The sequence below is a fragment of the Alligator sinensis genome, unplaced genomic scaffold (genome assembly GCF_000455745.1).
Source record: "Alligator sinensis unplaced genomic scaffold, ASM45574v1 scaffold623_1, whole genome shotgun sequence".
NCBI classification, from domain to species: domain Eukaryota; kingdom Metazoa; phylum Chordata; order Crocodylia; family Alligatoridae; genus Alligator; species Alligator sinensis.
The window spans coordinates 477,629-500,333 of NW_005842769.1; the positions used below are offsets into that span (position 1 = coordinate 477,629).

A 22,705-nucleotide genomic window follows, 5' to 3' on the forward strand; every position below is an offset into this window, starting at 1 on the left:
ACCCTGTTTTTTTTCCTGAGCAGGTGAAAGTGAAGAGCAAATTTGAAATGCTGACCTTGAAATGACATAAAGCTGTAGTTACTTGCATATTGTACCGATTGACTTGGTTCATCTAGAATTGATGTATGTTACTTGTTTTGAAACTGCTGCAAGTTTTAGCACAGGTATTCCATAAACACATTTTTCAGCAGCATTTCGGCACCTACTTAATATATATGACAAAACTGTTTCTTTGCTCTTGGGGGGGGGGGGGTGTTATGGAAAATTTTTCATGTCTCAGTGTCACAGGATGGGGTCCCCAGGGATGACTGTGGGGCCCCTAGGGCCCCTTGACTGCCAATTTGGCCCAATGAACACCCTCTTTCTCACCCGCCACATCTTGTTGGTAATAATTATGAATAGGGAGGCTGCCCTCAAGTTTACGTTTGGCACGGTCTTGCTGGACCCCGCGGGTTCTTGGACCCCTTTTCGGTCCTGCATAAAAATGGTTGCCTCTCGGGGCACCTTCAGCCTTATGGGCTAGATGCATGGCTCCAAGCCACCCCTTTACCATGCCCCAAGTCTCGCAGATGGTATTCACACAGTGTCCCGCCGAGGCCGTAGTTTGACTTGGCCTCTGGTCGTCACTGGGCTCTCCGCAGCCCTGCCTCTCTCTCTCTCTGCACCCACATTGGCACTGGGGTCCATGCACCCCAGATACTGCACCCACACTAACGCTGGGGTCCACGCACTGTCATGGGCCCCCAAGGAGGCCACCTCCTTCCCCAATAGCCTCAACCCGATCCTCCAGTTTGCAAACAGAAATCAAAATACAAGCCCCTGGGTTATAACATAATGCAAGCAGCTCAGGGTGTGCTCTGTCCCTTTAAATGAGTCGCCCTTCCTCCAGCACAACATGCCTTGTAGGCCAGGATCTGGTGAGCTCCTGAAGTCCCTTAAACTTATCAGAAGCAGGAGATGGGTTATCAAGCCTCTTCACTTAGGTTCCGCTAGGAGAGCACCTTCCCCCTTAGCTGCTGGCAGAGAACTGACCCTCTGGTCCCAGCCCTGGGGTTTATATATGCCCCAGGCCCTGCTGACTGCCTGCAGGTGTGGGCTACCTGCTGCAATGGTAACTTGAAGCTCAGGGGTTCCTGACTGGCTGCTAGGGCTGTCTCCTTAGCAGTTTCAGCCCTTAAAGGAGCAGGCACCTTAGTGCCCTGCGACACTCGAGTCAAATCAGCCAAATCAATTCCAAATCCTTGCGAGTCATTTGAGACCCATACATGGCGCTGCTACCCACACGCATCCTTCGCCCCCGCCTGGAGTTTCAGATGCTTCCAAATCCTTTGACGAGCATCCTGTGTGCAGGTCCAAGCCCAGAGGCTTGGGGCTTGCATGCCCCCGAATTTCGCTTGCCCTCAGCCATATGGCCACATGTGTGGTATTAGTCCAAAACCAAAAGACTCATGGTTTTACCATATAGTTAATTTGGTTGCGACCCACCAGAGTCAACAGGATCTCAAGACATGGTGACCCCACAGCTTAGCACTGTTCAGTGTGTGTGTGTGTGTGTGTGTGTGCGTGCTCCAAATGCACCCCTGCCCCAAAAAAGAATCCATGTGCTAATTAGTCCCTCAGTCATGACTGGAACTGGGCATTCTTGTCATGAGTCCTGGGATGCTCCAAAAATGTATATGCAGATGAGATGAGAGACAGGGCAGCCTGATCCTGCTTCAGCTCATGATTAGTGTGGCCTCTCTCTCCATATGTGAAAAACTGAGAAGGGGCAACAGGGATTCTGGGTGAACTGTTTGGGGCTCCATTTGGTGATGTTTGCCAGGCTTTAAAGTCTGCTGAAGAAACAGGAATAATGGGAAATGAGAAAAGCACAGCTCAGCTGTGGGAGTGGAGAGGAGATTGAAATATATGCAGTGTAGTGGCTCACTGTGACTTTGAAAAGACTCAGTACTGAGGGAGACTGCCCAATGGGCACTACCATATTTCTTATTCAGATGGGTTGCTTTAACTTATGTCTGTGGTCAGTTCTTATCACTATGTTTGCCCAGTAGCGCCATGTGTTTTAAAGTCATGCTCTGTCTTGGCTGCCTTTAATCAACATCATAGATGTCTCACATTACTGAACATAGGTTGCTTTTGGCAGCAGTTTTATGGTAGACAATGTGTTTAGTAAGATTTCCTTGTATGCGGGTATAAGACGAGGTGCTTTTTTCACTTATACTGACTGAAGAAAAAAAACTCCTCTTGTATTCGATTAAATATGGTAAGGGCATTATAAAATAAGGAATAAGCTACAAAGTTGTTACACAAATTATTTGTAATAACTTCATGGCTGGTTCCTATCATGCCATTAATTGAACATTGTGGCCAGTCTAGGGCTCCTAGCACTATGTGCCCCCCTGCCTCCCTCCAAGGCTGGGAGTCTTGATGGCTCATCTGGGCTCCCAGCCATGGGAGCTTGCTACTTGCTAATTGAGCCTGATCCCAGGCTCCCCCTGTACCATTAGTAAGGCTTTAACTGCATGCCTGCCTGGGGAATTGAAAAATCGTTATGCTGTAGCATATAGACACTTGATCTTAGCTGTTGTATCAGGTGCAACATTAATGGAATGTTATTTATTTTGCTTATGTATACAAGAGAATGTGGGTGGACAGATAGACAATAAACCTTTCATTCAAGAAACATTTTCTAATCCCAAGTACTCTGGACAGTAGATTGTTGGTATCAAATTCCACATGTCATCTGTGGCAACAAGCTGTGGCCATAGAACTTGAATCATAATTATGCAGATACATTTTTACAGAGTGTATCGATCTTCTTGCTAAAACTGTTTTATCTCTTGAATGAGGTCTCTGAATGGTCTCCCCAGGTATATTTCTTAATCTAGATTAAAAACTTTCAGTGCTCATTGACATGGAGTATTTCTAATACCCTAAAGTGTAATGGATGGGGCCATAACTAATAGGCCTCAAATGCATTTTTTGGCATTTAGTAAATTGAACGGCCTTGTCAAAGTTCCCTTTGTACTTACTTTTGATGTGGCTCGTGAAAGCCGTAATCCTGGAATGGAGGACTAAAGGGCTAGAAAAGACCACACAATCCACTGAGACATTTTTTCGAATTTTCTTGTACAATGTTTTTTCTAAATTAACATAAATTACTAATTGTTTCAACTTGTCATGAAACTAATCGAAAGCAACCAAGGCTGAGTTGTAAACTAAAGATCTATCTGCCGAATCTTTTGAGACAGTTAGACTGTAGGTTATCTGCTAATTATATCATAATTAATTTGGATATGATGGAACAGGCGCTTGTTTTTTCATCATTTGACATTACCAAGGCAGAGACTTCCCCGTAGGAGTATTTTACATGAACCATTAAATTATCCCATCAGAAATTATCATATTGCTTAATAATGTCAGAGAAATTCAAGTTATTTGTTGGCTTATGCTTAAGCAGATTATTAGGCAGCCATCAGATTTCAGCTTCAGTTGTGTTAATTTGGTTAATTGGATAGTATTGCTAAAGCACGTGCTACGTGAAAAGCAAGGCTTTAAGCCTCTTTCTTGTTGCCAGAGCAGCCTGTAATGCACACTGTGGTAAGTTTGGGAAAGTTCTGCAAGTAAGGATATTTCTGCCTTAAGATTTAGTCCTGAGATTTTAAAAATTTTGTTTTTGTTTTTTCAAGGAAGTAGATTAATTTTTGGCTTGATGAAGTATTGCAGCAGGTCTTTTCTGGCAATATACAGAGGCTTAGATCCAGGATTTGAGTGTCAAACATCTAGCCTGTGGTCCAGATCCAACCCACATGGAGCACAGAGCGTGCCCATGGTGCGTGGCCAGTTTGTGGGCTGGATACAGCACATGGACCAATTCCGTCCCCCCAGCATACCTCATCTGGTGGCCATGCCAGCTGGTCTGGGACCCACACTGCATGAGGTGCAGATCCCAGAGAAGCTGGGGTGGGTACCATGTGTGGTGCCATCTGGCCAGAGTGGCAGATATGCTGCTTACATTTCCTGCCCTGACTGGATTGCAACTGCATGCAGCATTCACCCTAGCTCCTGGACTGGAGAGGGCTCTGTGTGGCATGCTTCCCAGAGTGGGAACCGCTGGTGGAGCCAGATGCGTTTGACACTCCTGAAATGGAGGATTTGTGTGCCTGAAATGCCCAGTGCGAAATCCAGAGCCCTGTGTGCAGTTTGTAAGGAAGTAAAAGGTTAGGTGTCTTTAAAAAGTATCCTGAACAATGAAAAGTGGCTAATAGAAATGCTGGCGATATGCATTTATGTAACCTGGTAACTGGGAGGCCACACTTCGTGCACTGTTAAGGTACCTCTGTGCACCTGGGATTTGCAGTCCAGTCTTTTGCAGAAGGTGGGCACCTACTGTTGTTCTCTTAAAGAACTGAGTAGGGATAACTGTTTATTTAAAGCAGTGCAAGGGAGAAGCAGGAACATACTCTCTTGTAGTTCACCCTCGCTAGTGAAGCTATGCTGCTATGCAGAAGAGAATTAGTCATTGGGCCAGAGAGCATAAGAACAAACCTGATAAGATTGGTAGCTGGATGATTAATACGAGGGCAGTCCTTGGATAAAATATAGAAAGGCTCCTTGGAATAGGAACCAAAAATTGGATTTCCAATTTTGCCCCTCTGCCAGTGAGTAGTGTAATCACTTGGCTGTGGAATCCTGTTTTCTGATCTAGTATCTTTTTTTATACAGTGGAAAAGCTTCATGGAGTGAAGTAGAGATAACTGAAAAATGCATTAAACTCAGGCCACCTACTTCTTGAGAGAAGTGCTCTAATCCCTGGCTAACAGAGAGAAGTGACTTGTCCCTAACTTTCCCACCTGAAAATGGTCACAGCTGCTTTTTGTATGGACCCTAGTCCTGTGTAAGTCTTGTTAGATCCTAGTAGATCAGACCCCTCAGGGAACTTGAACACACAAATCTCTCTAATTTCTGGAATCTGAGAGGATCTGTGAAGACTGAAGCAGTTCTGTTAGTATACAGAAGTGCATCTCTAGGTGCTTAGGGAGAGTTAAAGCCAAAATGCAAAATGTCAGTGAAAATAAGTGGCAGCCACCTAGATGTTGTACTTAAAATATACTGGCAGTTCTGGACTTGATCAGCTAAAAGAAGACTTGCATAGTAGTGAGTAGTTAGTCATTTATTGGTTCTAGTCCACAGTTTTTTTTGTAGAGGTTTTTCTTAATGGGTTCACAAGTGTCTAGACTTGAGAAGATATGCTGTCGTGTTTTAGTTTTACAAGCTTCAGAGCAGAAGCAGTGATCTGCTGAACAGAGAAGAAAACTTTATTCTTTGATTATTGCCAGTGTGTGGGGCAGGTGGCCTTTGGAACCAGGAGGTGATGTTGGTTGATGCTTCTGAATCAGGATTATCTCTATATTATTTGCAGTAGTGTAACTAGAGATGAGTGAGAGGCACTGGCCCTGGGTGACAGGTTACTAGGGGTGCTAGAATCGACCACCACACCCTGCAGAGCCCATGCCCCGGCAGCAAGAGCAGCCCATGCCAGCATCTCCAAAACAGTCCCTTGCTACTGCTGTTTTAAGAGCAATAGCTGGAGTGGGCAGATCATGTGGTGGTGGCTGCAGCAATCTCAACTAGGGACTGTTAGGAGTTCCTGGCATGGGTAAGACTGCTGTGCAACCTTTCCTCATCCCTCTCTCCGCTGTCCCACAAGGTTTGTCTAGGATTCCAACTATGCTTATAATGTCACTCATTATTTGATTTGAATATAGCTCTACTGTACTTGAGCATACCCAGATTCCATGCAACAGATTTCTGTTCCACTAGCCAGCTCATCTGCTTGGCCCTGGCTCCTTGCTACTCAGCAATGAATATCAAAATTAGACACTGGAGTTAAATGAAGCAGCAGCAATATTAAAGTAACCTTTTATTTCTTAAATGTTAACTTGTTTCAGTTATGAGTGTTTCCATGTTATTGAGATTTATGTAATTAAATGCAGTGTTTGAGAGATGCCCTTATGAGTAATTGTGTCTAAAATCTCTCCAGTTATGCCAGTAATAATTTTTTTATTATCCTGTGTAGTACACTGTAGTGACCCAACTTAAACTGGAACAACATTTGATTGTATTCTTTTGCATCAGTGACTGACACACCACAGCAAAAGAGCTATAATGTCTGTGCTGTCATAGTTAATTTCCATTGTATTGCTGCTCCTGGGGTGAAAAATCTTATCTTGGTTCAGCACAACTGTGTACATTTCCGTTACTTTGGCTTTCTGGGAAAAAATATAACTTTTTCAAGTCACTAAAATATCTTTTTAATAATTTGCATTAAGCTAAGTTTGGAAAGAAGTTATTTTCATTGGCATCTGGCATCAAGGTACAATGAGAAGGGAGCCTTTACACGTGCAGAGGCTGCAGGTGCTGATACATGTGACACGTTGGGCTCTTTAAGTAGAAGCATCCCCCCCCAGCCTCCCAAAGCATGTCTATAAATGACCCAATATTCCTTCCCAGCCTCTGTTGGGTGGGAGAGACTGGAGTGATGCTCTGTTTAGTAGGGAGAACGGTGGCTTTTTGCAAATTCTACGGTTCTCTTTCTCCAAAAGCTGCATGTTTAAATTCAGGTGCGTCTCAGTTAACTTCTGGGGCATTTATACACAAGCTTTTCTGTCCTGTGATGTGTTGGAGATCCGACTCAATTAATTGAGTCTGCTCCACACGTGAGTTGAGGCGAACTGCATTGTGCAGCATGCAGTTGCATAAGTGGTGAACTGCATGTCAGTGCACAGAAAATGGCGGCAGTGCACTTTTGAAATAAAGCACCTATGATGTGTTTTAGTTCAGAAGCGCTGCTGCCATTTTTGCAGCGCTGACGCACATTTCACCGCTTATACAACTGTAAGTGTTGCAGTGCTGGGTGCTTTTCAAACCATCTGTTGCTGTGGTGCTTGCATGTGTAAAAATGCTCCGGTATTTAGCATCTAGTGGGAAACTTGATATCCTTCCAGTGCAGCCAAGATATTCCCAACTGTTACTGTAAACTCATCTGTTCTGCATCTACTGCCTGAAATGCTTATTTCTAAGTAATGCTCTTCTCAAAGGTAGTCCTTCTATTGATGGTGTCCGATTCCTTATGTGGCTGAAAGTGATGAGTTCCTGAAGAAAGCGTATTGTGGTTGTTTCAGCACTGTGTACCATGTCAGTGCATTGTTTCTTTTTATTTGCTTTTCTTATCTGTCACAGGCCAGCTGGGCACTGTGAGTGTATCAATTTTATCACAGGCCAACTGGGCTGTTCAATTCAGTTTCGGATCGAGGAGGCAAAGTTGGGAATGAAATAAAGGCAATTTTATTATAGCTTACACACACACAACAGTTAACAGAAAGATAAATGCGATAAGCAGATAAGGCAGTATAAAAGAGCTAATAGTAAATAATAACAACAGATAGATAGATCAATGTGTCGCAGCCAACTGGGCACTGCAAGGGTATTAGCCACACTGGGCTGTTCAAAACAACAAATAGACAGACATGGGTTGGCAACTTATCTATAGTCCCTTGATGCCAGGTGCGCGCCAAATGATTCTAGCGAAGTCAGGTGTCCCCGATGATTGATGCTGCCAGAGGGATTACCGGGGAAGGTTCCTTGATCAGGATCTGATCCTCGCCCACACCAGGAGTCTGGGGTCCCAGCATGGAACAGAAATGACCGTTCTGTTCCCTCCTTCCTGCTGGTTACCTGATGCATGTGCTTTTTATACCTAGTTTTATGTTAATCTGTTGGCCTCAGGGCCACTCACAATGTTGCCGTATAGCTGTTACCCTATGGGATTGAAAGGTGTTAAAATTATCATAAAAGGTTACTACCCAGACTCAGGTTTATCCAATAAGCAAATTATGATGCAGCAGCTTTAGGTTTGAAATTGACATTGCTCCACTTAAATCCTAACCCCTTTTAGGCTTCATTTGAATATGCTTTCTTGGGATATGTTTTCCTGGAATGTGTTGGGTGTGCCAAGCAGTTAGATCCAGTTTTTATCGCTAAGGCTGAACCCTGAGCAAAAAACCATTAGACCAGCTAATCTCACAGCTACAGCTTTGCCTATGGGGCCCAGTCAGTTCCATGAACAGTTAATTTATCATTTTGGTTAAGCTGATGACAGACAAGTTACATTTGCAGTTTACAAACTTACAAGCTTTATATTAATTAATATTACCTGTTTAGGCAAAATACCAAATGCCTCCAAGAAGCACATATTTATTGCTTATTAATCCCTCTGGTTCTGGCTGTTACACTTATCCCCTCTCCTTATTTGGAACTAAGTTAAAATAAAAGCTTTGTTCTGAGTGATGCCCAGAATTACCGTGAGCTCAGAAGTACTATTGGAGTCTGCATATTTGCTGGATGCTGAGCGGCAATCAGTCATCTACTGTCTGATTAGAGAAGAAAAAGGGAAAAAGAAATACCTTCATATTTTGTTGTGGTGATTTTGTTTGTCTTTTGTGTTGGAAGACCCAAACTGGAGAAATGAGAATTTTTATACAAGTTTACAGGATTATCTATTAAACTCTTCATCCTGAGTTTTCTGACTTTTGTACACTTTAAACTTAAAGTGTTTAAACCTCAGAAAAAAATACATAAAAGAAATGTTTTCCTTAAATTACTCAGAGAAAAATTCAGCTGCAAGGTACTTTAGGGTTCCAGAGAAAAGCCATTTGCAAGCATCTGGAGGAGGAAAGGCTGACTACAAGCAGCCAGTATGAATTTATTTAAAACAAATCATGCCAGACGAACCTGATCTCCTTCTTTGAGCAAGTAACTAATTGGGTGGATTAAGGTAATGCTGTGGATATAGTCTATCTGGACTTCAGCAGTGTTTTTGACAAGGTCTTGTACAACCTACTCTTAAATTGGAGAAATGTGGGCTGGACAAAATTACTATAAGGTATAGATAACTGGTTCAATAGCCTCAGGTCCATGTCAGTAGTAGGAGGCTTTGAGTGGAGTCCCACAGGGGTCTGTTCTGGGCCCAGTGCTGTTCAATTAATGATTTGCATGCTGGCACAGAAATCTTCTTGAGCAAATTTGTGGATGGCACAAAACTGGGAAGGATCATGAACACATTAGAAGACAGAAACACAATTCAGAAAGATCTTGACAGACTGGAAAGCTGGGCTGGAGGTAACAGGATGAAGTTCAGTGCTGACAAATGTGGTGTGCTACACCTTGGGAAGAATAATTAAAAACACAAATTAAAAAATGGGTGACACCTGGCTGGATGGCAACACTATGAAACAGGTCTAGGGAGTCTTGGTAGATCAAAGACTCCATATGGGTTTGATGTATGATGCAGCTGCACAAAAGGCAAATGCAGTTTTGGGATGCATCAGTAGAAGCATTAGATGCAAGGCATGGGAGGTGATGAGGTCTGACTAGTGTTGAGTACCGAGGCATGGTCTGACCAGTGAGGCCTGACCAGTGTCAGGTAGAGGGGGCAGGCAAAATGTGTCCCACAGGCCAGATATGGCCCACCACATGATTCCTTCTGGCCCGTGGTGCCCCTCTGTAAACCAGAGGAGCTGTCATGGGCCCTGGCCCTCGCTGCCCCTCTGCAAACCGGTGCCTCCATGCAGGAGGTGCAGCTCTGGTTGCTAAGCAGGTTGCTAAGCTTTATCTTTGGCAGGTTAGGGTGTTATGTCTGTGTTGCCAGGGTTGATGGCAGTCTTGTGTAGAGTTTTATGTACTGTATAGGATAGTTTACAAAGGGAGGATCCTGCGTCAGGCAGGGGTTGGACAAGATGGCCTCTGGAGATGCCCTCCTACCCTACTTCTCTATGACTTTAATGATGCAAGAAACAATCAAAGTAAGTATGTGTCACTTGTAGGTGTCACTTGTGCAAGAGACATTCCTACCTTCAGACTGTTACTGTTTGGTTCCAGAGAGTGCCCAAAGACTGCAGTCAGGATTGGGGTTCACTGTACTGTCGCACATGTGTTTAGGGTCAAACCCTTCCTGGAGATTCTGGCGGTTTAAGATGAGACAAGTATGTGTCAGATGTCAAGAAAGAAAAGGAGTGTAAGAATAACGATGCTGTTACAGAGGCTAGCTGTGTCCCCAGCTTGATGTTTCTGAATCATCCTTTCAAACTTTGGGCAAAAGGCATGAGGCCAAATTTTTATGAGTACTTGTGACCAATCTCATTAGTTCCAATGTGAATTAGGTGACTAAGTATCCCATTAATCTGCGCTGTAGCCCCTAAAAATTCTTTCTTCCCAAAGGTACATTTGTATATGTACTAGAGCTATTGCAGCAAGTAAAGTTAGGCATACATTCAAATGTAGGATCAGGGACTGGGGATATAGACGGAGGTGACAACTCTTATCTCACCACCTGGACACGGGAGATGTGGTAGATGTTCTATACCTAGACTTCGAAAAGGCTTTTGATCTAGTATCCTATGATATCCTTGTGGGAAAACGGGAAGATTGTGGGCTCAGCTGCTCGATGGTTCAGTGGGTGGAAAACTGGCTTCAGGGTAGGACCCAGAGAGTTCTCATGAACAGATGTGTGTCATCCTGGCGTGAAGTGGCCAGTGGTGTCTTGCAGGGGCCTGAGCTTGGACCAGTGCTTTTCAACATCTTTATCAATGATTTGGATGGGGGAGTGAAAAGCTCGCTTACCAAGTTATGAAGCAGTGTGGTCACACCAGAAGATAGGTTGCAGATACAGGCAGACCTGGACAGGCTCGAGAGTTGGGCAGACTGGAACCAGATGAAGTTGCTGATTCATGTTCACAAGTAGCAGTAGCAGCTCCCCTTACTTGTTTAAAACAGTTAAAAGGTACCTTTGTCTATAGGCTAAGTTTCTCTGTGCCTGGATTGACCGTCTGTAAAATGTTTCCTTTCTCCCCTCCTCTGTCTGTCTCATCTCTGTTCAGATTGGGGCATCTCGTAAGTGTGTACAGCATCTAGCACAATGAGGTCTTTTGGTGTTGTACTGTGTATTACATTTTATTTATCTTTGTGTTGCCTGGCTTCTTGTAGGAAACTTGAATTATTTTTCAGTTTTACTTTTTGATTCTTATTTTGTGTAATTACATTAGGTTAATTTGAGCAAGCAAAAATGTGTCCCCTCCCCATCCCAACTTTGCACACGCCCACTCTTTCTGTTTTCATTATGAAACTTACCTGTCTTGAATAGCTCTGGGCAAAACACGTCTGCCTCCATTACTGCTTTCACATCTTTCAAACTTGTTGTGTGGCTCAGGGGTTTGTGTGTTGAGCTACTGGTGGCAAGGTTGTGAGCCCAAGTCTGGATATGGACCTAGAGACTCAGTTTGCAACTGTATCCTCAAGTGGGTATGAGAAACACTTTTCATGAGGTGTCCAGTGGTGTCCCACAGGGTTCAGTTCTTGGCTCTGTACTGTTCAACATCTTTATCAACAATTTAGATGAGGATGTGGAAAACACACTGGCCAAGTTTGAGGATGATACTAAGTTACGGGGAAAAGTGGTCATGCTAGAGGATAGGATGCAGATTGACGTGAACTCAGACAGCTGGAAAGGTGGGCAGAGTGGAACAGGATGGAGTTCATTAAGGATAAGTGCAGAGTGCTTCATCTGGAGAGAAGTAACTAGCAGCATGGCTGAAAGGGACCTCAGAATTATGGTTGATCGCAGGATGAACGTGAGCTGCCAATACAACGTTGTAGTCAGCAGAGGTAATAGCATACTGAGATGCATTAGCTGATGCATCATGAGCGGGGCTAAGGAAGTGATACTTCCTCTCTACTTAGCACTGGTGAGACCCCACTTGCAGTGGCCAGTTCTGGGAGCCAGGCTTTCAAAAAAAGATGTGGAGAATCTTGAAAGGGTCCAGAGAAGGACCACAAGAATGATTAAAGGCTTGGAGGACAAACCTTATGAGGAAAGACTAAGGGGTTCTGGGACTACTCAGCCTTAGGAAGAGAAAACTCTGGGGGACTTGGTGGCTGTCTATAAGTATGTAAGGGGTGAATATCGGGAGCTGGGAGAAACAGTTCACTAGTGTGCCCCAGAGGACGACAAGGAACAGCAGCCATAAACTGTTAGAGGATGGTTTCAGGTTGGCTGTAAGGAAGAACTTCTTTACGGTAAGGGTGACCAGAGTCTGGAATGGACTTCCTAAGGAGGTGGTACAGTCCCCAACCTTGGAAGTCTTCAAGAGGAAATTGGACAGACATCTTACTGTGATCATTTGATCCCAGCAATATTCCTGGCCAGAGTAGGGGTTGGACTCGATGGTATTTCAAAGTCCCTTTCAGCCTTTAATTTCTATGAGTCTATGAAACTTGTGTGCATTATCTGTGGTCCTGGGGGTAGTGCTAGTGGTAACAGTGATCATGTATAGAAGTTGTAGTCTCTTTACTTGTTGATTCATAGCCAGAAAATAGCAAAAGTCCTGTTAAATTATACAGGCTATCTATCTGCCAGTGTATTTTCTGGTATTACTTTTCAGATGACTTATGAAAGGGAATCATTTCCCATGCATTAGCAGCTGATAGCGATTTAATACATTCATTCAAAATAAACAACCGTGAGAGCCATGTATTGTCTACATTCAAAAAATTTCTCGCACAAAAGTAACAACTAGGACATATGCAAAGGTAAGTTGGCACAGTGGAGGCAGAGGCAAGTCATAACCAAATTAGGTATAATGCTTCAGCCTGTGATCTTCACTTTTATTTACTAGTATTATTGGTTTCTGAAAGGAAAAAGGGAACTACCCACATCCTTGTTAAATTTAACTTAAGGTTCTCTTAACTTTGTTTTCAGCTGAGTTGACTTCTTTATCCTTCTAAAGGCTGACAAAATTCTTTGAGTAGAAGTGATATCTTTTATTAGACAAACTAAAAAGGTGCAAAAAAATGTTCTTTGAAAGCTTTTGTGCCTACATGCCCTTCATCAGGCAAAGGAGAATTTAAAGCTGTTATAAGTTCTCCAATGTAGAAAAGAAGCCAATTAGTAAAAAGCTTCTCTGTGAAAATGCAAATGTGGAATAGTTTGGGATCATAATAGCTGGTACTAAGCAGGCAGGTTACCTGGGGTTATCCTTCTAAAAGTACTTAGTTGCATACTGCATATTTTATAGTGTGGCTGACTGCCTTTCTATTTCTAAAGAGATCTACAAATTAACATAGTCATTAATGGGCTGATTTGCACTCCACTTCTGTTTTTATAGAGCTGAGGTAACTGTTCTATCATGCCAGATAGTTATTCACCTTTAATTCTGACGTCTCTTTTAAATAACTGAAAGATTTTAGGAAAAGATGGGGGCATTTTAATTTTAAAAAAATATTATTTGAGCAAAAATACTGTTTACAAAAACCAGGATTTTGAAAATGATAAAACAACAAAATCTGCAGTTTCCAATAGTTCTGCATGTCGATTTTTCTGTACAGCTGCTTTGGAAATAATATTTTGCATGTCTGCTTATCTTGCATCTTAAAGCCAGGCAACACTTCAAAAAAATGAAGCTACTATGCCATCTTGTGGCTATGGTAGCATCAGCATTTCCTTAAGCTTGTAGCTTAATATCTATAGAACATTCTTATAGACTTTTATTGTGTTATCCTCAATATTCAGAGATGCCTATCGTGCAGTCTAAATCACTACACGTGCCATGGCAACTAGTCCTCATTATAACACGTTAGAGAATTTATAGTAGAAGAAACTTTACAACAGAAGTGCAACTTGGAGGTTTTTCTGTCCTCTTCACATTGAGAGGCATTGTGCTGAGGTTTTAGATGTTCTGCGGCATTCACCAGCTGACTAATAAATTATGGAAAATGCATCTGATTAAAGAAAAATGCTTTCTGGATAATCTGAGGCTGAGTAGATGCATAAAGTACCATGTTTAGTTTTCTTGGTGCCAGTGGAGAGGACAAAGGAAATAGGCGTGTACTACCTCATGTGCTGAGGAATGAACTTTCTAGCACCAGTTTGATTTCCTCCCAGACCTGTTGAATCCGTATAATATGAAATGTTCTCAATCATCCATTCTATCAAAATTGGATGTCCTGGAATACATAATGTCAGTTGGACATTAAACCAAAAGGAAAGCTATTCTCTGCTTTTGCTGATGTAAATGTAGCGGGCACATTGGATAGAATTCAGGGTAACTCAGAGTCTGTCCACTCTTCTCCTGGGATGGTGAGTGGCAGAAGGCATACAGACTGCTTGCTACCGTGAGAAAATTAACCCAACTCCAACCAGGTAGAAGTGGCCCCTAGAAGAGTTTCTCTTGGGTGAACAAACTTGTGTAAAATTACTCTTCCTCCAGGACCCCAGCATAATTTTTTTGTCCTGAAGTACTGCAATGTAGGTGGTACTCCATCCTGCCCTGAGCTTGGAGCAGAACCCTTTTCCTGACTGCCTTGGGGCCAGCAAAGCCCAGCCCCTTTCATTAGCCCTATGCTGAGCTTCAGGCTGCAGGGAGATGCAAGATAGCAAGTCAGCTGTGTCCTCTGCACGTGACCCAGACCTTCACACCACCAAGAACCAGAACCAGACTCATTTTACGGTTCTATTTCAGGCTGATGAAATAGACATTGACATGCCTGCAACTAGCAAGAGGGAGAAACACTCTGGATTTCCTCTTTCAAAGTCTCACAAGAGGGAGAGATGGGGAATAGTGAACAGGAGTTCCTGGGGAGTCTGGTCCTGGTCCTTGGGGGTGGGCTGATTGCTGCCCTGTGCATTTGTCTGCTCTCTGCAGCCATGGGAGCTTGCAGAGCATGCTGGAATGTATGTACTGGGGCCCCTTGCCCACACGCTGCCTGCATAGCACCAACCCGGGCCCTTTAGACTGCTTGCAGATGTTAAAAACAAATGAACAAACAAAAAAACCCCACATGCTTTACCAGAAGAAGTAGCACATTACTGCAACCCGGTTCTACAGCCTCTGTATAGATTGGGCACTTTAGCAGGGCTTTTGGCATTTTTATCAAATAGCTGATTCAGTTCACTATTAGATAGAAGCAACAAAAGAGCCCTACTAAAATGCCTGATCTATACAGATGTTCAGTGAACCAGGTCCAGCTAATGCACTGTCTCTTCTGGGCATGTGCTGGGTTTGGCGCGGGAATGCTCCAAGTTTAAAGTACTGTTTTTGTTTTGTTTTTATTTAACATCTGTAAGCAGCCCTAATGTTTGTAAAGTGGTCTCCTGGTCGGTTTCCCTGAGGAGGGGAGGTGGGCAGGAGGAGGGGAAGAAAAACAAGACAGCAAGACTTGTTATGGTTTATTTGAATGCTTTTAAGTACTCTCAGGCTAAGTACAGATAGTCAAAAAGCCTGAGGCTGAATTGATTCAGTCTTTGCTGGGTATTTTAAGCTGCAGAGATTAAACTGAGAAACAACTGGACAGGTATTCACTTTTGATTCAGGAAATACAGCCACATACCTGCAGTGGCTCAGGCCAGAAGCTGGGGAGCGGGGTGCTAGAGCATGGCTCTCTGGCATGTAGCCAGCATGGGCTGTATATTCACTTTCTCTTCCTGCTGCCCCTGAGGTCTCTGGGATTTGCAGTCCAGAACTACAGCAACAGGACTGCAGGGTTGCTTGCTCATCACTTCAGTTCCCCTTCCTGTTTCCAGGTGCCTCTGGGATTTGTAGTCCACAGTCACAGCCAGTAAGTTTGAGTGGGGGAAGGGGTATTTAACCCCTTCCTCCCTCCCCTCCCCAGCCCAGACCCCAGCCAGGGTTTTGTGTGGGGGGGAGCAGTCCCTGCCTTCTTCCTGCCTGCCCCCCCAATCCCCCCAACCTTCTTTGCTGGAGCAGACAGCACAGCCCAGCTCAGGGCTGGAAAGCATGCTGGGGGACTGTGATTTTAACTTGAACCAGGAAGGGGGCTGGGACAGAAGTTCCACAACCTGATTTGACCCAAATCAGTTCAGTCTGATACTACATTCAGCCAGGTTTATCTTAAACCAGTTTCATCCATTTTGAAACTGGTTTATGTGCACTGAACTTCTGTTCTGTTACCGGTTTAAATCAGTTTCTGATTAGTTAAACCAGTTTATATGCAATTTTTGTCCCTAGCCTCAGTGACTAGCTATTTATTGCTTGCAATTACCCTGTGATGGACATAAGTGCAGGTATTCCAGATCCCAGTGTAATTTCAGTACTGTATTAAAAAAATCTGATGCAAGTCACAGTGAAGTATGTGTGTTGGTATGTATATGTCTGGGGCAATACTGGTACAGTAACTCCTGCTATGAGTATCAAGAATTGAGGTGTGTGTCTGAAGGAACAGTCAGTAAAATATTATTGGGACAACTAAAATCACAATGGAGAGAAATGAGTGAAATTGAACCAATACCATGGATTTCTTTCTGTACTGATGGCTTAAATTTTAAATGCATATTTTGCTTGCTTGCTTGTTTGATTTATATGCTGCGCTTCCCAACAAAAGCTCAGAACAGTTCACATTAGGAGAACAGAATACTTATAAAATAGGAAAATGATGAAACAACTTTAAACAGAACTTGAATATCAGCATAAAACAGAGGCTTTCCCCCTGCTTCCCCAGCCCCAACAATATCTCAGCTTTGATTGCCAAATGCTTGCCCATACAGAAATGTCTTACAGTACTTTCAAAAGATGTCCAAGCTTGGGCTCTAGTGGGCCTCGAGGGTTGTCTTATCCTGCAGTAGATGTATCCCTTTTTCTATACTACTGGTGGAGGATAAAATTGCCAGAGGGCAGAAAATGGTTCCTCTGTCTAATTGTGATATTAGCAATCAAACCCTTTTCTCTATGTTCCGTTTGGTTAGACCTAAGAATTATGTAGGGACTTTAGGGTCTGACTGTTACTGAGACATCTGAACAGATATTTCATTATGGCTTTTATATGGAAGCCCTGCTTATCTTCTGTGCATTCTTCTGTAAAAGTGTAACGAAATGCACACTCTTTTGTATTGCAAATCAGCTCTAAAACAGCTGTCCCTGAGAGCAAAACCTATGGTGTAGAAGTATAATCTATTAAATATTAATATAGTTTTAAATGCTTGATAACATGAAATATTTAGACATGCTGTATGTAGTGTAGGGCTGCATATGGAGAATACTTTTCATGTCTGCCTTTTTTGTATTGATTATTAGATACTGATACTGATGTTCAGCAAACAGCCATCCAACATTTATCTGCCCCATGTTTTTTCTTGTAAGCTACTCCAGACAGACTTTTCAAGACTTTTTGTCTTCTGAAAATGTTCTAGGGTGGCTTTCTCTGGCTTCCTTTTCTTTTTTTTCCTCCCCCACCCTTCCTTTTTTCATATCCTGAAATAGCTTAGTGAAGTTGGTCCAGTTCTTGAGCAGAATTCCATGGTTTCTGTTGTACTTCCTATCTCTTCATCTTCCTGCTGTACCATGCCTTGAAAAGTCCACTTGGCAGTAGAAAGGAAGGAGAATTCATGGGTTAAGGACATAAGCTCCTTTATAACCTAAGCTTTCACTAAGAGGAAACTCCCCAGTTTCGCCCTTACTAACTGGAAGTATAAACTTACTCAGTACTGTGCACGTGGGCCTGCATGCAATTTCAGTGTCTTGGCTGCAATTTCAGATTTCTCAGACTGCAATATAGTGAAGCCTGACCAGCATTGTTAGTTTTCACTGCTTTTCTTTGTAACATTTGTTGAGTGTTTTTGGCCAGTGATGGAACTGATGGGAAACAGGCTAGTTTCTGAGAGCTGTTGTTGTTCACAGATTTCTTCAAACAACAGCAGGTGAAGTCAGTAGAGCTGGCAACTGGGAGGAGGATTTAAGCTTAGACAGAGAGAGAGATGTTAGGAAGAAACTGCAAATGGATAGAAGGCTTTAAGGAAAGGCTCAGTAATATTCAAGATATACCCTCATAGTAAACAAGAGGTTCTGGGGTGAATTAACCTAAATTTAAGCTGTAAAGACCATGATGCACAGGATGGATTCTGTAAAATCATTAGAAACTCCCTAGCAATACAAACAACAACTTAATAGTCAGTCCCTGGACCTTGCTAAGATTTTAGCAGCCTTTTATTTCTTCTCAGTTAAGTGAAGGTGTGCGCACTGGTGGCTTCTTCTCAAACGTATCTTTGTCCAAGAGGGTAGTAGTCAAAATTATGAGTATTGGATGAATTTTATTGTTCCATCCCAAGTGTAGTGTTCTACAGCAATAGCAAGGTAAAACACAGAATGAAAAGAATAATTGCAATAAAAATTGAAGGAAGCTTATTAAGAAGATCTATAATATAAATTAATAAACATGCATCAATCTGTTATCCATCAGCCAGGAAATTTTCAGGAAACTTTTGTTATAACTGATGGAGTGTTTCTGTGGCTGATTGTGGTGTAAGTGATTTGTTCTGGTTCACAGTTGTACTCCTGGGTCTCATAAGTGTCTGGGAAACTCTTCAAGGCCCTGATACGTCTCTTTGCTTGAAAGGAAGTTTTCTCGAATCAGAAACAATTTAGTGATTCTAGGAAAAAAGCTATAGCGAAGGTATTGTAGGGAAGCAGACGTTCATGCATGATGCTTTTCAAGATAAGTAGCTTTTTTTAATTGTGGTAGACAATGAATTAGTTGGAAACAGCTTTCTCTCTGGCTCATTAACTTTATTTGTCTAGGACTGTACCCATGTTGCCTCAGTACTTCAGTAGCGTTATGAATTGCTGAAGATCTTCTATTTCTTGCACTCCCTGGGGATTACAGGCATTAATACTTCTGTTGAATTTTTCTCAAGGGAGAGTTACAAAATGCGGTTCATTTGAATTATGTGAAGCAAATAACATGGAATTCCCTTGCAGAGTTCCCATGCTGTTTGCAACCATTCTCTCCTGTCAGCTATCTCTGCCGGGCAAAGGATCAGAATCCTTTTGAATGCCAATCAAAAGAACAACATGACTAGTAATCCTCAGTCATAGGACTAGGTTGTGCACTGTTCTGATAGGTTGTTGTCTTACTGTCATTCTGAAACAAAGTAAAAGAAGCTGCTAAAAGTATCACAGTCTCATGATGTGGCATGGAGAGGAATATGCAACTTTCTTTTCAGCAAAGCTATAGCCTTCACCTTTTGATCTTAAAACAAAGCAAAAACAAACCCAAAACAAAAACCAAAAAACCCCTGCAAACAAAACATCTTCCTTTAAATACTCTTAGCTGAACTGGGGCTTATTTGAAGCTGTCCTATGAAGGAGATTTGCAAAGTGAGGGAGGAGAGGAGAAAGGGACATACATGTCTTACTATCTTAAGCTGTGTTTCCAGAAAATTGTACAGGTTCCAATCTCGTATCAGGGAGTGGCCACATTTGTGCATATTTGTTGCATTAAACTGTCCATCTCTGAATGTGGGGTGTGGGGGGGTGGGAGGGAATGTTGGTCTGCCTGAAACTGAACCTGGATAGAAGTGGCTATGGCATTTCATTCTCTAAATGTTGTTTGTTTTTTTTCTTTTTTCCTTACAGTTACTGTGTCCCATATCACACAGCTGGTTCTCAGTCACAACAAGCTCACAAGTAAGTTCCATGGTTGATGATCATAAGTATTGTCTAATTTACTTAAGTTTTGTTACTTGGACTCAAACAACAATGTTCAAGAGATGTCATGAGGGAATAGTTGTGGTTTAGCATCAATTAAGTTGCACCCCTGTGAGAAAAGAGGGGAAAGCATGATCCAACTCGGAGTGACTGGTACCTCCAGAATCGGGGGCGGGGGGGCCCGGGGGTGTGTCAAAAGCCCCATATCCACTCTGATACGTCTGTGCCGTCCCTTAGTGCCCCCACCCCAACATGCCTCCGGCCCACACAGCAAAAAAACTGCCCCATCCTGAGCGGTGCAGTCGGGGGCCAATCTTGGGGGGGGGGGGAGTGTACCCCCCCACCATTCACCTGTGATCCAACTGTTGAGAAACTAAGTAGTCTCATTGTAGCAGGCAAATGGAGAATGTGATGGAATGTGATGTGATATGAGCTTCAGAGCTTAGCTGTCTTCCTTGTTATTTCATTCCTCATTTGCTGGATGAAGTTCTTGACTGTAGTCTTACCTTCAGTCCCTGTAATTGCTATTTCTTCCACCTAACTCCAAAACTTCCCATGCTTCCAGAAGTTTCATTGTTAAAAAAAAAATGCTTTGGATTTTGGTGTTAATTATTTTAACTTCAGCAAGATTAATTAAATGGGAAATCCCCAGTGATTGTGCATGTGTGTTTAAACCCACACAACTGAATGGATGTTAAAACAAAGAAAGGAATAATAAGAAGTAACTTTTTCAGCATTGTTTAATGCAAAAAAACTCCCTCGAGGTAGGGACCAGATCTCTCTGTATCTGTCCCATAGAACTGGTCCTTCAAATGTGTAGATGCTACTGCCTTAATTAGTATAAGGACTAAGGTTTTAGCAACTCCAGGAAATAATTACAATAATTCATCAACTTCCCAGTCTGAGGAAGTACTTATTTGAGCTCCTTGTGGGGCAGAGGAGAGTATCCATGTGGGAGGGCTGTTGATCCCAGATTTGCCTGCTTTCTCATTTCACAAAGGCTTTGCTTCATTGACAGTTAAAATGAGAGGGAGTGTCTGTGAGGCCTCTTTTTCCATCCTGCTCCGATTGTCTTTGATTTAGCTGGCCATGGGAGCCTTTCAGAAGAACTTGGGGGTGGATTCTTGTGGCATCCTGCCAGTCCAAGCTATTCCTTTTTTGTTCTAGTGGTACTCAGTCGGGCCTTTTAGTGCATTAGTGGACCTCCTTCATACAATATGTAATATTTTTTGGCTGTGTGGGGGAATAGGGAGGGAAATTGGAACTATTGTGTGATGCAGCATGATGAGAGAAAAATTGAGGAAGAAACAATTTGCAGGAAACATGCAGGGGGAGGTATAAAAATAGGAGATGTCAACAATTCACACTTAAATGAGGTTCCAGTCTGTCAAGCTACCCTGTAGAGGTACTCTAGAAAGTTTGGACAGTGTTTCTGAAGCTCACATTTTCAGTTACGTAGGTCACCAAATTCCAGGCTAGTCTAAAATCAAAACCTTCCATGGGAATTATTTATTTAATATCAAAATTTGCTTAAGGGAGGCTTCTTGGGCAAAGAGGAATTAGCAGCAGTAAAGATGACATTGATTTTGTTAAGTTACTAGATCTGCATTCAAAATATTCATTTTCATTTTGTCCTTTATCTTACCCTTCAACTATTGCTTAAAGTGTTTGAAGGAAATGGGTGAGAAGGTAGGTGAAAGTTGGTAAAAGCATACAATTATTAAGAACTTTTGGTAGTTTGGACTTTGACTTTTTTGATCATTTCTTCATATCCTCCTGCCCTTCTTTTCATGCTTTTCATGTGGGTCCCCAGGAAATTTCCATCTCTTATTGCAATTTGGAAAATTGATTTCAAGCTGACTGACACAGGTGAGATAACTATGGACCCCTGTTAAATTCTGTAGGCGCCATGCTTCTTTTGTGCTAGGCATCTTCTCTGATACTTCACTTTCTAAGATGACTGATCTCTGTCCAGTGACTGTTGACTTATGTGTAAAAGTTTTCTCCTCAGTGATGAGCAACTAAATTGCTGTTTGCTGTGATGGATACACAACACCCAGAGAATAACTGGGCTGCTGGAGGCCTAGTCTGTCCTACTATGTTGAACCTGAAGCAGGTCCCAAGCTATCCAGGAGAGTTGAAATGGGAAATTGATGTCTTCTGGGAGTGAGAGCAGACCTTTTGCTTTTAGTGAAGAGCAGGGTGGGGCCGGGAAATTAAATGCGCTGCTCCTTTGTAGAGCTCAACCTAACTACCCCAGACTTAGCCAGAGGTCTTCTGTTGAAAACCAAGAGGGACAGAGCAGCACAGATTGCCATAGCTCACATACCAGTAGGGGTTGGGAGCAAGATGTACAATTGTATCCAAGTCAGTAAAATTCACCATACCTATGATCTTTTTTATATGTTTATGGTAGGGATGTATATGGTTAAATGACAATTATATTACTGTTTAGTGACCTCTGGCAGGAATGGCCCTGGTCCCTTAGTCGTCACAATGCACCCAGTCCTGCATGGGCTGCTGGCAGAGGGTGGCAGGTGTAGCAGAGCCAGTAGGGGTTCTGCCTAGCTGCAGAGCCATGGCTTCAGGGGCTGGGGCTTCAGATGGAGGTGGGGTTATGGACATTTCCTATGCCCGGAACCAGCCACTACAGGGAGGGAAGGAGGTGCTGTGCCCTCCCTTCCCCCCTCAGGGGTCGGGTGGGGCCTTCCTGCCATAACAGCAAGACTCCTGGCCCTGCAGTGGATCTGCCAGCTCCCCCACCCCCAAGAGTAGTGGGACCCAAGCAGGACGATGGGCTCTCAGCATCTCTGACCACACTTGTGCTGCTGTAGCCTGGACCTGAAAGGCTCCTCCTCTCTGGGCCCTCCCCAGCTTGCTCCAGGATAAGTGGGGGGTCTGGTCCCAGCGGGGTGGCCTCCGCCGGGTGTGCTGCATCTTTACCACTTCTGCCCACTGTACTGGGGCTGTGTAGGGCCTAGCCCTGCTCTAAGGTGGGGCTGAACATACAGCTGGCTCAGCCCAAGGAGGCACTGCAGCAACTGCAGCAGGCAGCCCTGGGTCTGAGGGGTTGCTGCTAGCCCCTTGCATGATGAGCATGGCCCCAGGGCATTTCTGAGGGGTAGTGGTGCAGCAGGACAGCACAGCAGGCATCC

The 22,705-nt window shown here is 43.3% G+C and overlaps 1 protein-coding gene across 6 annotated transcripts in view; it reads left to right on the plus strand.

The window, feature by feature from the left end:
• The window catches only part of RSU1 (Ras suppressor protein 1), a 171,420-nt gene that overhangs the window by 4,130 nt on the left and 144,585 nt on the right, over positions 1–22,705 (plus strand). For all 6 annotated transcript variants that reach the window (XR_003096461.1, XR_003096463.1, XR_003096462.1 and 3 more), the window contains exon 3: positions 19,479–19,529. Coding sequence is in view for 2 of the 6 variants with exons in the window: in XM_006034742.1 (XP_006034804.1) it covers positions 19,479–19,529 (51 nt within the window). In the remaining 4 variants the exon portion in view is untranslated. The remainder of the gene's footprint in view (positions 1–19,478; positions 19,530–22,705) is intronic.